Below are 13,830 nucleotides of genomic sequence, written 5' to 3' on the forward strand. Positions count from 1 at the left end.
AAGAGGTCAGCGGCCTGTCGGCGACCTGTCCTGTAGGTCACTTGCTGACATGGCAAAGACAGGGCTGATGCTGGTAATATCTCCGTACCTTTTCGTTGTGGTTGCGTCGCCCTGTTGCATGCATCACACCTACTCTCCCGGCTGCTGGTGGCTGAGTAGGTACATATCCGAAGTACAGTACTAAACTCGGACAGGGACCATTAGGACCGACCCCCGAGGTCACGGGTTCATGGGACGGGATGAAATATCACCAATCGTCGACTCCACGCACAAGTTATCGGCCGGTTATGCAGGGCAAGCTGTCATTCTGGCCCTGGGGCGTCGAGCGTGTTTCGTGGGCCGAGTTTTCCGCCAGAGGATTGGGAATTGGTTTCACCGCCTCTGGTATAATCCCGGCCGAGGGGCTTCAATATTGGATGCCTTCATGCCAAGAGCAACGACATGTAGGTACCGTTTCCCAAGTGGCTGACAGCTGGTCAACTATAAAAGCCATTTAACTAGATCGTGACGCTAGTTAGTCCTTGGTTTTGTTGTACCTTGGATTCTGCCTTGGACTCTTCGTCAACATGGAAACTCGCTTACACACTCAGCTACAAGACCATGATATGAACCTTCCATATCAGCAGCTACAACGCAAACAACAACTCGCTGACGCCTGGCAATGATCAATCATGTTTCTAATCAAAATCACTACTGCCTAGCCTCCAACGTCTCGCTTCTGCGGCTCCGCGTACTGTCTCGCCTCTCCCTCCATCATTTGCAGTTCCTGACTCGAGAACCACAGAGGTGTCGTCTGCATCTGGCAGGATCATCGCCTATGCTGCGTCTATCCGCTCGCAATGCGTGCTGCCTGACACACACTAGCGCAACGCATTCTAGAACAATTTGCGGTTCATTGTCTCTCCGCAGACCCGAGTTTCGGCCAGATGCGCGAAAAGTTGAGTTGTCACGTTGCTCAGATATAGGTTGTCGTGATGCCATCCGTGTTTCGTCTTGTTTGGGGCGGGTTTCTGGCAGCAGTCAGTCTTTTCTAGATTGGTCCTTTTAGTTCTCCCCCATCCCCTCCATTACGATTCAATCTTTGTTTTTTCTTCTCGCCTTTTTTCCCTGTACCTCTTCTCTCCTGCCGCAACGAGTCTTCTGATCCCTCCCCCTTGCGGGGATATTCCCAGAATCCTCGTGGTCGTGTGACCCGTCAGCCACCATCCGCGGCAAGAGACGACAATTCCCCCCCTCCTGAGGCTCCCAACCCCCGCTTACTCGCCCATCCAGTCTAAAGTGCGCCAGTCGCAGCGCGGGACTTCACGAGACTCGACCTGACGCCTGTTCCTGGAGGCACCTGACGCGGGGTTGGTGAGGGGAGCAAGCCACCCCGTCTCTACGCGTGGTTGTTGTCGGCCGAGAGGAATTGCACTGCGAACGGATGCCGTCATAGCAAGAACCTTGACTCTGTTCCGCTCCGGCACATGAGCAAACCCGGCGTCAACTCTGAAATTGGATGGAAGCTCGGCTAACAGTGGAGAGCTGAAGCTCCAGCTCTCGTCTCCTCTCGTCCCCTCGCGGGGCCCACGAGTCAAACTCAGGCCCCAATTTGGGAAACAAAGGGATGAAAGGAAAAGTCGTCTGGCTGAATGACCCGTCACTTCAACAAGTTTGCTCCCTTCCCACCAACGAGGCCGCCACTGAATGACGATTTGAAGCAAGTTGCCCACGTGGTCGATACTCCAGTGCAAGGTACATGTACTGCCAACGTCCCCCTCGACAAGGTCCCTCGCGACAGGGCAAGCCCCCCACGTTTTCGAGCCACACCAGCTTTGACGCTGCGGGGCCCTTGGTCGCTATAACTTCACAATAAGGAGGGGTTGCAGTTGAATAGCAAGCTTCCTCTTTGGTCGGGCAGTCGTCCTGAGGGGCGATTGCGCCATCTTGGCCGCCACGCGCGCTCAGATTAAACCCATCTTCGGGAGCGCATGGCCTCGGCCTCGAACTGTCTGTCGGATGTCGCAAAACCGGGGATATGTGACCCTGCAGCCGACAAGTTACCTCCTACCCAGGTAGTTGGCCTCGACTATGGGCAGCGAATCCCATGCCTCGGATCTTGCTGACCTTGACTTTTGGTGGCATGACGAAACCCCTCAAGCCCTACAGCACGCCGCGGCTCCAGGGTTCAGGCAATCGACTGTCCATCTGGCCAGAGCCTCCTCCGTGGGGATGCCGTACGATACTGGGGCCAGTGGCAAGGCGCCTGGGTAGGATTATTATCATCATTTCTGATCTATCATCCAGATCAGGTTCTTGGGCTCGCAGCAGCCACTCTTGGGCCTCCTCACCTCATTTCCGCGTCGACATCCCGCGCCCGATTGCTCACGGTGGCTGCAGGAGGGTTGAAAAAAAAAATGTCTTCCTTGCTAATGCTGCAACGGCACCGTTGATTGTACCATGGCTTCGGAGTCGACGAACATGTTGGGTTCGCTGCAGCCTGATCCTTGTCCCCCATCCGTTTTCGGCAATACCGTAAGTTACTTGGTGAGCCGCCTCAGTTCATGGGGGTTGCACTCGGGAATGTCAAGGGTTTGCATGTGCTGTGCAGCGATCCGATTTCGGCACCTAGATAGGCCACATGAAAGAAGTTTGACTTGTCATCGAGATCAAGTCACTCATCAATTGTGTGCACCAACATCCAGGACAGGGATGTGACCTCTAGTTGAAAACCCTAGCATTGTCAGCAGGTATCAATATCCGTGTAGTCTCTTCTCTCATTGTTAGTTTTGGGTACCTGGACTTTTCGTGAGCCAACAGCCGCTCCAAGTACCGACACTAACAAAGGATTCAAATTGTGGCACAGCTCGGCAGTTGAGCGCTCCTTGTTTGGTAGAATGTTTTTTTCGTTGTCATTACCATTATCTAACCCAATCCCGCTTCTAGCCTGGCAAGCCTGCCCACCAAGGAACATATACAAACAATCTCAGCCGTTTTTCTTTTCTCTTCTTTATTCTTGCCGCACACTTAGGTGACAGTGTAGCCACCGTCAACCCGCAGATCGGCGCCAGTGACATATGAAGAAGCGTCTGAGAGGAGGAATGTGACGGGACCCATGAGGTCTTGAGGCTGGCCCATTTTGCCTTGGGGAATGAGAGAAGTCCACTTCGCCTTGAGATCAGGGTTGTCGTCAAGAATCTTCTGGGTCCTGTTGCGGTGTTAGTTATGAGTTCAAATCTGCCCCGAAACTCCAATAACGCAAGGGGAGCGCAGGTGGATGAAACGTACAATGCAGTCAGCATGTAGCCAGGAGAGATGCAGTTGACTCGGATGCCGGCATGAGCCCATTCGACAGCGAGAGAAGCTGCAAGATGCCGGACGCCAGCCTTGGCGGCGTTATAGGGAGCTTGGGGCTGGGGAACGTTGACGATGGCGCCAGACATGCTACCAATCATGACCATGCTTCCAGGAGACTTGCGCTCCATCAAGTGCCTAGCGACTGAGGTCGCGAAAAGATAGGTTCCGTCAACGTTAACGGCCCAGAGCTTGCGCAGACGATCGATGGGATAGTTGACAGCTTCAAAGTTTTCGGTGAAGCCGGCCGATGTGACGAGGTTGTCGATCTTGCCGTGCTCCTTGACGACCTCGGCGATACAAGCCTCAACTGACTCGGGGTCGGAAACATCGGCGTAGTGGGCAGTAACCTTGGGGATGCTGTTGGGAACGATTAGTTTCAATTGGAGCTCAGCATAGAAACAGGGCGATATACCGTCGAGCACGAGGGTTCTCCTTCTTGAAGGCCTCAATGAGCAGACTTGTCTGCTTCTCGGCCTCCTCCTCTATAATACGGGTCAGAAATTGGTCTTGAAATTCAAGTAAAGACAGAGAACGTACTGTTCATATCAACAAGAGCAAGGTTGGAGCCAGAAAAGACCATTCCCTGGCCCATAACGAGACCCAAACCACGAGCACCACCAGTGACGATACCGACATGGCCGTCAAGCGAAAAGGTGGGCAGAGTGGGCTTCACATACTGTCCACCAGTACCGAGGACGGGCTCACTGCTAGGAAGCTCGTGGTCCTCGGGGTACTCAACCTCGATACCAGGATCGGTCTGGGCATACTTTCCAGGCTTGTCCTGGCGAGGAGGGACGTTGTGAATCTTGCGCGCGGCGGCGACTGTGAAAGAAGGGCGCAGGACGGTGGGAGCGGCGCGGCGCGCACATTGGCGGAGAACGGGTACAAAAGACATGATGAAGGACTGAATATGACGATATCTGAGGAGGGGGAAGAAGGAAAGGAATCGGCGGGACTGGATTGCTTTTAAGGAAGCAAACAATGACAGCTTGGCAAAGCTAGGAGCTGGGGACAACCTGGAGCGATGAGCTCAAGTGGCAACAGCTTGCTCTAGGATGAAGCTTGAGCTCTGGAGCTTGACGTCGATGTTGCAGGGATGTGCAGGGCTGGTGTGGCGCCCAGGAACAAAAAAGGCAAAAGATGATCCTTGGATCCCGCGAAATCAACAGCAACGATTGACCGAAATGCAGATTCCCAATACAATCGCGATGCACAGAGGAGGAGATGGGTGAAGAGGTGAAGCTCGAAAATGGTGTGACAAGTTAGAGGTTTATATCGTCGAGCAACAAGGCAGGAGGTCAAGACTGAGAGCTCCTTCACTCTAGCGTACGTAGTGTAGCTGCTCTTCCCGCCCCGGGGTCCCGAGCAAACGGGACCACCGCAAAGAAGCAATCCGACCCTGGTCCGCCCGGCTTCTAGACGACAACCCACACACAACACCTTGGAAGCCGACCCGACCGGCTCCTAGACGATAGACCCTAAGAACCGACCCGACCGTGGATCCATGATGCATCACGAAGACCATCATCACCGTGGACCCCTTCCAGACTTCCCCAGCTCTGCCAATTGGCAAGTCAGACGAGGGAGGATCTGAGCAGGGTGGAGGGCGCGGAAGACGGACACCGACACAAGTAAAACACCACGAGGATGCCCGCCGCAAGCCATCGAGGTCTGCCCCGCCCCAGGCATCAGTATAAAATTCGAGCCTGACTTTGTCTGGATAGGCGGCTCAACAAAGAAGGATGCCAATGGCTCGGCTAACGGCTGCATGCAGGATAGGAAAGGGCTTTTCTTTCTGCTCATGTGAGGAACAAATGGAGAAGGTCCTCCAGAGCTGACGAGAAGCCATTATTCATTCAGAGAGAAGTTCGATATCTTGAGGTCTGAGAGCTTCTGGTGGTGGTGCATCAAACTGAACGGCGTGACAGGCCCATTGGCCTTGGCACTTGGTGTCCCGCGCCGGTTTTCCACTTCTGGGATGTCGGCCAGTCCAGGGCCACCCATGGTTTTTCAGGAACTCGCATGGGTCGCTCCAATCGCCTGGGAGTTCCCATCTTCCAATTGACACCACGATCCTTGCCCGTGGGTTGCGTTACCGCAACCCTCTCAACAACACCAAGGAGCAACCCCACGTTCTAGACACCCTCGCTCGTCTCCGGCCGAGTCGCACAGAGCCTCACCTTGCAGAATCTCCCCCCTCCGGACAAGGCCGGATACGGAGGAGAGAGAAGCAATGAGCGCGGGGAAAGAGGCAAAACTCGATGATCATATCATCAGATCGGTGGCGATTCTGCCAACTTGGCTTGCAGGTTTTTGTGTGCAAATATTCATTACTGGGTGGCATCATGCACAGTAATCACAATGCTATTTGAGACTGTCTCTTGCGATCGAGGAAAGAGAAAAGCGAGCCCTCAATTGCGATGGCTGATCATCATGATCTCTTGCCAGAGGTAAAGAGACGGGGCATTCCAACTGTAACTGGCAATTGGGGCGGTCACCATTAACAACATTAGCCGCTGAAACTCAACAAGCAATATCAAGCGGTCTACGAAGCCAAAAATGATCAATGTAGACACGCCAGCGGGTAGACAGCAACTTCATCACAGTGGGGACAGGCACCAACACCAGCCCAAACATCTCGCGATGGCTGCTTCCGAAGCTTCCAGCAACTCCGACGAGCATCAACAACAGCATAACGAATTCTCTAGGACCCCACTGTAGCTTTGGTCCAGGGCAGGGGAAGCAGCTCTCGATGACCCGGTCGCCAGGGCGCCGCTAGTCGTCCCGCGCCCTTGGGCTAGATTGCCCATCCTGGTCGGTCCTCGTGGGACATGGAAATTTTCTCAAAGTAACCCTGCTGGTCGGCCGACTCTTGTCTCGTCCTTCTCACATGAACAGCAAGTTTTGTTTCCCATTGGGCTCAGGTTTCTTCTTTATGCTGGTTTCACTGATACTATGTACACGGCCCTCGACACGTAAGCCCTTGATTAACAGAAACTCCAAGGACCATGCTGGTGAGACGCTGGTCACACCGCCAGGCCACTTCACTTACAGGTCTTCTTCACCTTGGAGCCTCGTCTCACCGACGGGAGGCTTCACCGATCGCCTTGATCTTTGCCGGTCCCTGGTCTACTCCCCCACGTCATTTCTCAACATCACAGCCCCTGCGTCGATGTTTTGCTACCTCATGCCTGTGCATATTCCTTGTTAAACGCCCTTCCAATCACCATCCGTCTGATCTCAGACGTGCCGGCTCCGATCTCGTACAGTTTAGCGCTGCAGAAGTGGTCAGTTCACGGTCTCTGATACATAGCTTCATCAAGGTCATCTTCATCCTCCATCCATCCTAGGATGCCGGGAAATAAGACTCAAGGTGGAAATACTTACTCGCGAAGCAATCGAGATGCAGGCATCTCCTCCACATATCCCATGCCACCCAGCAGTTGGATGCAGTCGAGCGTGCACTCTGTTGCCCGCTCAGCAGCATACAAGATAGCGCCAGCACAGTCTTGAGTACGGATCAAGCCATTCTCATCCACGGCCTTAGCTGTCATATATGTGTATGCTCGAGAAGCCTGCAGCTTGGTATACATGTCGGCCAGCTTGCCCTGGAGGAACTGGTTGTGCGCAATGGGCTGGCCAAACTGCTTGCGCTGGTGTGTGAATGGCAGAGCAACATCGAGTGCCGCTTGCATGATGCCGAGGGGTCCAGCGCTCAACACCAGACGCTCCAGATCGAGGCCCTCCATGAGGACTCTTACGCCGCCGTTGATCTTGCCGAGGATGTTCTCAGTGGGCACGAAAACGTTGTCAAACATGAGCTCGCCCGTGTTGCTGCCGCGCATACCCATCTTGTCGAGCTTGCGGGCACAGCTAAAGCCCTCCGTCTTGGTATCCACCAGGAACGCCGTGATGCCCTTGGATGCCTTGTCGGGCTCCGTCTTTGCGTACACGACGATCACGTCGGCATCGGGCCCGTTGGTAATCCACATCTTGGACCCATTGAGCACGTAGCCGCCGTCCACGGCCTTGGCTGTCGTCCGCATGCTGACAACATCGCTGCCGGCGCCTGATTCGGACATGGCCAACGCACCGACACTTGTGCCGGCGATGAGGCCGGGTAGGTACTTTTGCTTCTGCTCCGGTGATCCGTTGAGCTGGAGCTGGTTGACGCAAAGCTGTGAGTGTGCCGCGTAGCTGAGGCCAATGGATCCAGAAGCTCGGGAGAGCTCCTCCATGACAACAATGTGTGCTTGGTAACCCATGGCGAGACCTCCCACGTCCTCGTCAGCCGTGATGCCGAGGAAGCCAGCCTCTCCCAGCTTCTGCCACATCTCGGCGGGGAAGGCATTGGTCTTGTCTGTCTTTGCCGCCACCTCCTCCGTAATCTCACGGCGAGTAAATTCTTGCACTCTGTCCCTCAGCTCATCGAGCTCCTCCTTTGAAGGGGCCTCGAAGCCTTTGGGGTGCTTGGACGAGTGAAGTCGAGACTGGATTGCGGGGAGCGTCACAGCAGGGCGCCATTGCCTAGCCGCAACAGGTCGGGCGAGTGATCTGAAAGTCCGCACGCTTGCCATTGTGATTGTGAGACGTGAAGAAACAATTGGCAAGGAACAACAAGGCACAACTGGTAAAAATACAAAAGACTTTGCTTATCTCAGAGAGTCAATGTCGTACGGAGGTATGCCCTGCCGAGGCGCATCGGCCAGTAAAGGCTACGATAGCCGCGTCTAGGACCCGGTTCGACGCGGCTTCTCGCGGCCCGCTTACCCCAGGTTTTCGACGTCACAAGCTCGGCTTTGGCGTCGACCCGTGCTCTAGTATCTATTCACCACGGGCTTGAAATCTCCGGCCTCTCTCCCATTCTAAGATGCCCTCGACGGCGCACAGATTTTCTCCTCAATCTCACATCTGAAATCTGTCGAGAGCAATCCCCTCAGAAATGTCCCTGCCACGTTCTTCCCGCCAGGCCTTGCGCCTCGGTCGCCAATTCGGCCGCCAGCAATCGCAGGTGTCCTCCCAGAAGCGAGCTGTCGCGAACCTCACTCCGCCGCATCAGGCCAATGCCATCTCGCGGCTCCAGAGCGTCGTTGATCCGTCATCGGACGAGTTCAAGGAGAATGAGCGACAGATGAGCGAGGTCATGAACCGCATGCAGGAGCTCACGCGCAAGATCCAGCAGGGAGGCTCCGAGAAGGCCAGACAAAAGCATCTTGCACGCAAGAAGATGCTCCCCAGAGATCGAGTTACAGCATTGATCGATCCTGGTACTACCTTCCTCGAGCTCTCACCCATGGCTGGCTATGAGCTTTACCCAGAAGCCGAGGTCCCCGCGGGTGGCATTATTACCGGTGTTGGTGTTGTCGAGGGAGTGACGTGTGTTATCGTTGCCAATGATAGCACCGTCAAGGGCGGCACATATTATCCTATTACGGTGAAGAAGCACCTGCGAGCGCAGGCTGTTGCCCGAGAGAACAAGCTACCGTATGTGCTCCAATGTCAATCTGCGGTGCTCCAGTGCTAACAGCCAGCAGATGCATCTACCTCGTCGACAGCGGTGGCGCGAACCTGCCTCACCAGGCGGACGTCTTCCCCGACCAGAATCACTTTGGTCGCATCTTCTATAACCAGGCACGGATGAGCTCCGAGGGCATTCCTCAGATCTCAGTGGTCATGGGCCCTTGTACTGCTGGTGGTGCTTATGTTCCGGCCATGAGTGATGAGAGCATCATTGTCCAGGAGCAAGGCCACATCTTCCTTGCCGGCCCGCCGCTAGTCAAGGCTGCGACCGGTGAGGTTGTCAGCCATGAGGATCTGGGAGGTGGCAAGATGCACTCATCCGTCTCTGGTGTTACAGACTACCTTGCCGTGGATGATGCCCATGCGGTTGTCCTAGCCCGGCGCTGCATTAGCAACCTCAACTGGCCCAAGCAGTCGCCTAACACTCAAGCCCCCAAGCCTACATTCTCAGAGCCTCTTCATGACCCCGAGGAGTTGCTTGGCATTGCCACCACCAACCTGCGAAAGCCCCTCCCTATCCGCGAGGTTATCTCTCGTATCGTAGACGGCTCTGAGTTCTCCGAGTTCAAGCGAGACTTTGGCACAACCCTCGTGACAGGCTTCGCCGAGATCTACGGCCACAAGGTAGGCATTGTGGCCAATGACGGTATTCTGTTCGCGTCGTCTTCTGTCAAGGGTGCTCACTTTGTTGAGCTATGCACCCAGCGCGGCATCCCGCTCGTGTTCCTCCAGAACATCGCGGGCTTCATGGTGGGCTCGCAGTCGGAGCGTGACGGCATCGCCAAGCATGGAGCCAAGCTCGTTACCGCCGTTGCTTGCGCCGATGTGCCCAAGTTTACCGTCGTCGTTGGTGGTAGCTATGGCGCTGGCAACTACGGCATGTGCGGTAGAGCATACAGCCCGCGCTTCCTGTGGATGTGGCCCAACGCCAAGATCGGCGTCATGGGCGGCGAGCAGCTGGCTGCTGTGATGGAGACGGTTGGCAAGCAGGTCGACACTGGGCTGAAGGAGCGAATCGAGAAGGAGAGTGATGCGACCTATTCGTCTGCTAGATTATGGGTGAGTCAACTGCAAACATTCATAAATGCATGAAAGCTAACTTGTGACAGGACGATGGAATTATCCCTCCCCATCATACAAGACGATACCTCGGCCTCGGTCTGCAGGCTGCGATGGGGGGCAGGAATGAGGTCAAGGCGGGTGATACCAAGTTTGGCGTCTTCCGAATGTAATGAGATCAGTTTATTAAAACACAACAATATATTAGACGTGAATCTTGCATCCATACGCTGGCTTTGTCTACGATGAAGCCTTCATAACTCTGCCACCAATCGCCGAACCCAGCAAATCTCCAGCTAGTCTGAGTCAGGGGCAACGGAACTTTGTGGACTTTCCGGTCTGGGGTGCGACCAGGGTATCCGCGATATCCGTCTGCCTTTGACTGGACCAGGCAGTGTTCTTGAAATCAAGTCTGTCCTCCTGGGGTTGACGACCGGTGTTCCGATACGGGCCTGGGTCAGGCGCCGCGGGAACTCGTTGGCAATTCATTGCACGGCAAGCCAGGTCCAGATTCTGTCTGCTTGATTGTACGTCTTCGGGTTTGCTTGGGTATGTTTAGTTACGCGTCAATATATTCATGAAGGATGTAGTTACCTGAAATCCATGCCTACACATTCGTGACAAGCATCCCATTGTTACAGGCAAGGACAGTGGCGGTAGCCTGAAGAGGGCCTGCGAAACTCTACTCTTTATTGAATCATTCTTTCTTGGAAGATTGCGATTATGGCATGAAAATCAATAGCCTCTGATGGGGATTTGTGGAGGATGGCCTCAACAATGCATGACTGAATAGGGTAGCTGGTGAATGCCCCGGCAATGCTGCCAGGAATGGAATCTTTTTCGGACAAGACAGTTACAATCTCAATTCTCGGCCTGATGGGAATTGTCGACAGCGCAATGTTACTGTCCAGTTTAACTAACACTCTCACATAATATCTCAGTGACATGTTGATACGACCCTGCTCGGCCTCGTGTCTGCCAGACGGGATGAGAATGCCGATGAGATTACTGTCTGTTAATCAACACAGCCCATCTGACACAATTTCATTTCGTATTCCCAACCCTTCCAAAAAGACCTGCAGTATTAGCGGGACCATGAGATTTGCCTCTGACTTTGCGAGGCAGAAGAGCGGAGGTTGACCTGGGCCGCGGCGTGGTGTTGGGATCTTTCATATCAGTCTACCCTAGATGCAAGCCGGGAGCGGATCCCAAATATGGAGAGTGATCGACAACCAAAAAGCGACCCATGATCCATGGCGTTGCAAAATGACGTTGGAACCGACCCACTCAGATCGATGTACATGAGACACGCCAAGGTGGGCGGTGGAACTCACGGCTAGAGTAAGTTGTCAAGCCGATGTAGCTTTGTGCAGTGGCCTCTGGGAGGATCGAGCTCTAGGTAGCTGAGGGAGCTGAGAGGATGGGCAAGATGGTGGACTAGAAATAGTAAAGAACCATCAGTAGAATAACGAGCAGAACACCTCGTGACGAGTTGGCCAACAACCTACAGTAGGTTGACAGCACATTTGATTTGTTCGAAACCACAACTCGAGGCTTCTTTTGGCCGAACCAACGGCAGAGGCCCACAGCGGCAAGGGCTGTCTCGTATGTGGCCAATCACAGACACGATCGCCTCTAGATCTCGAAAGGTGAAACACCAAGTTTGCCAGCGTGACCAGGGGGCCTCGAGTGATGCGAATTGTCGTTCGATGCCGACGTAAGAACGAAGCGCTTGCAGATGATGCGTCTCCGACGGATTGCGGGAAGAAGTCGAAATCTCCCGAGCGGAGGATGCCTACGGCGACGGCCAACATCAGAGTGCGGAACCAACAGACAGACCTTCCGTAACCGTCGACATGCACGGCCGGGAAGAGATTAAAGGCGGAAGGGCTGTTGGTAAACTCGAGCACTGACCGAAGCTACTGTATCGAAGAAATTGAAGAAAAAAAATAAAGAGATGGAGCGTCAAACGATGGGCTCTTGATCAAGAACGCCTCGTCAGTTGGCTCGCCGGACGGCCCAACGCCCTGCCGCGCACTAATCAGACCTTTCTTGGGTAGCGCCAGCCTAGGTGGTTTTGAAGCCTGTCTCCCCAGGCGCGGCGCTGATTCTAGTCCTCTTTCTCTGCTGGCGGTGTGCTGTGGTTGTTGATGGCTGAGCTGAATGCCCGTGACAAAGCGGAGCTGTGCTGGCTGGATACGAGTCCGTGTTGACAGCCCGATCTGACAGAAGGAATAAATAGAGTCGGTGCGTTGTCTTACGGCAGACGATCCATCGTATAGACGTCGTATATCACGGAGGAGGGGCGAAGGCGATGCTCGGCCAGCGCAGCAAAGGAGCAGAAACCCTGGAGATGGACGAGAGCCATCGTGTTGGTGTTGAGGCGCACTCGATCATGGACCCGATGGCCATCCGGCCTCTGAGACCAGGCCTCGACGCAGGAACAAAAGGCGCTAGTGTTTCTGGTAGAACGTGTGTCGCAGGGGACATGCCCGTCTGAACTCCTGGTCGACTTTAGCGGCCGATGCCGCGTCGCCATTGGTGGGACTGACCCCATGGATTGGAAGCGGTGGGTTTCGAGACGGGTTTTGAGGGAACGGACCAGTCAGAGGAAGGGCTTCGTCATGTCTCGCGTGCATGTGTGGGGAGAGACAAGATAGGGACGACGGACCCAACGGCCGACGGACGGAAGACCCCCCTTGAGAACCCTTGCTTGTTGCAACCCATCGGCCCCTTCATCTTCAGGGCCTGTCAGTCGTGATGGATTTCCCGCTCGGTCGCCCGTCTTGTGGCTTCTCTGTTGGCTCGAGATTCATCATACTCTTCTGTGGCTGGGGTAACCAGGCTCTGGCAGTGCCAGCGACAGAGAATAGAGCCTGGCGGCAGGGTGACCCTTGGTGAATGGCGATGATCCTCTGTATTGTCAGGACCTGTCTATTGTCAGACTCAGACTGGGTCTCAGTCACCTGTAATTCCACTCCCAAAACGGGCCCTTTTTTGATTGAATTCTCGGGGCTCGCACAAGACGGACCTCGTTCTCCCGGCGCGCCGTCGGTCGACCCCGTTTGTCCTGCTGCTCGAGGGATAGCTTGTTTCGCCCTATTCTTCCTATGCTGGCCAAGCTCCAACGCCCTGGGTCCGGTCACTCACACGCTTGATCCATCCGTCTCTTTCCTCAACTCCTTCCCTCTTGCCCTTTTCCACTCTTGCCTTTGTAACCCGCAACCGCACACATCGTGCCTTCCCTAGCCTGCCTCGACCAGAGCTGTCGTTGTCTGCGCGTCGTTCATTTCTTTCACGACTTATTTTTCCATCGCGATTTTTCTTTCGTGCACATATTTGCACGCCTCTTTTTCTTCTTCTTCTCTTTCTGCTTTATTCCGGATCCTGTCCTGAGGACAAGGCGACTTTCCCTCCCCTTAACCAAGCAAGCAATCAAGCCGCTTTGACAGGAACAACCACCGCGCGAGACCGTCATTTTCAGTTCGAGAGGGAAATCAGGAGAAAGAGCAAGGAACCCAAACGCCTCGACACACCTTTCCTCGACTTTAGGTCCCGACGCCTCATCGACGAGGCTCTCCATTCACGAGTCTCTGCCTCTGGACGCCGCCAACATCCTCAAACCATCCATACGCCAGCCTGAAACAGGGCCTCTGGATTCGTCCACCTCCGTCTCGGTCACACGACCCCTTCCCGTCCACCACGTCTCGTCCACTGGATTTACTCGCTGGCTGCCCTGCCACCGAGCGTCGGATCGCTGCGTATCTTGGCCTAGTGAGGTCGTTTTTCGTCCTTTGTTGCGAATCCCTGCGGCATCTCCATCCCGCGACGCCGCTTCGACTCGCCCCAGCCAAATGAAGTCTTGAAACCCAGAAACCTCTCCGTATGTTTCCCATCTTCAGGTAGCCTGGGATG

At 54.7% G+C, this 13,830-nt stretch overlaps 3 protein-coding genes across 3 annotated transcripts; 1 reads left to right on the forward strand and 2 right to left on the reverse strand.

The window, feature by feature from the left end:
- Nucleotides 1-3,006: 3,006 nt before the first annotated feature.
- On the reverse strand, nt 3,007-4,231 carry NCS54_00400700 (Hypothetical protein; the record flags this gene model as incomplete). The annotated part of the gene is made up of 4 exons (XM_053149558.1): nt 3,007-3,187; nt 3,268-3,693; nt 3,749-3,818; nt 3,874-4,231. The coding sequence occupies 4 exons, from the start codon at nt 4,229-4,231 to the stop codon at nt 3,007-3,009; spliced, it is 1,035 nt and encodes a 344-aa protein (XP_053005533.1).
- Nucleotides 4,232-6,521: 2,290 nt separating this feature from the next.
- On the reverse strand, nt 6,522-7,913 carry NCS54_00400800 (Hypothetical protein; the record flags this gene model as incomplete). Its single annotated transcript, XM_053149559.1, has 2 exons — nt 6,522-6,612; nt 6,724-7,913. 2 exons carry the CDS (start codon nt 7,911-7,913, stop codon nt 6,522-6,524), a joined length of 1,281 nt encoding a protein of 426 aa, XP_053005534.1.
- A 365-nt stretch (nt 7,914-8,278) lies between these two features.
- On the forward strand, nt 8,279-10,088 carry NCS54_00400900 (Methylcrotonoyl-CoA carboxylase; the record flags this gene model as incomplete). The annotated part of the gene is made up of 3 exons (XM_053149560.1): nt 8,279-8,820; nt 8,871-9,915; nt 9,966-10,088. 3 exons carry the CDS (start codon nt 8,279-8,281, stop codon nt 10,086-10,088), a joined length of 1,710 nt encoding a protein of 569 aa, XP_053005535.1.
- Nucleotides 10,089-13,830: the final 3,742 nt, after the last annotated feature.

The sequence above is a fragment of the Fusarium falciforme genome, chromosome 3 (genome assembly GCF_026873545.1).
Source record: "Fusarium falciforme chromosome 3, complete sequence".
In the NCBI taxonomy this organism is placed as follows: domain Eukaryota; kingdom Fungi; phylum Ascomycota; class Sordariomycetes; order Hypocreales; family Nectriaceae; genus Fusarium; species Fusarium falciforme.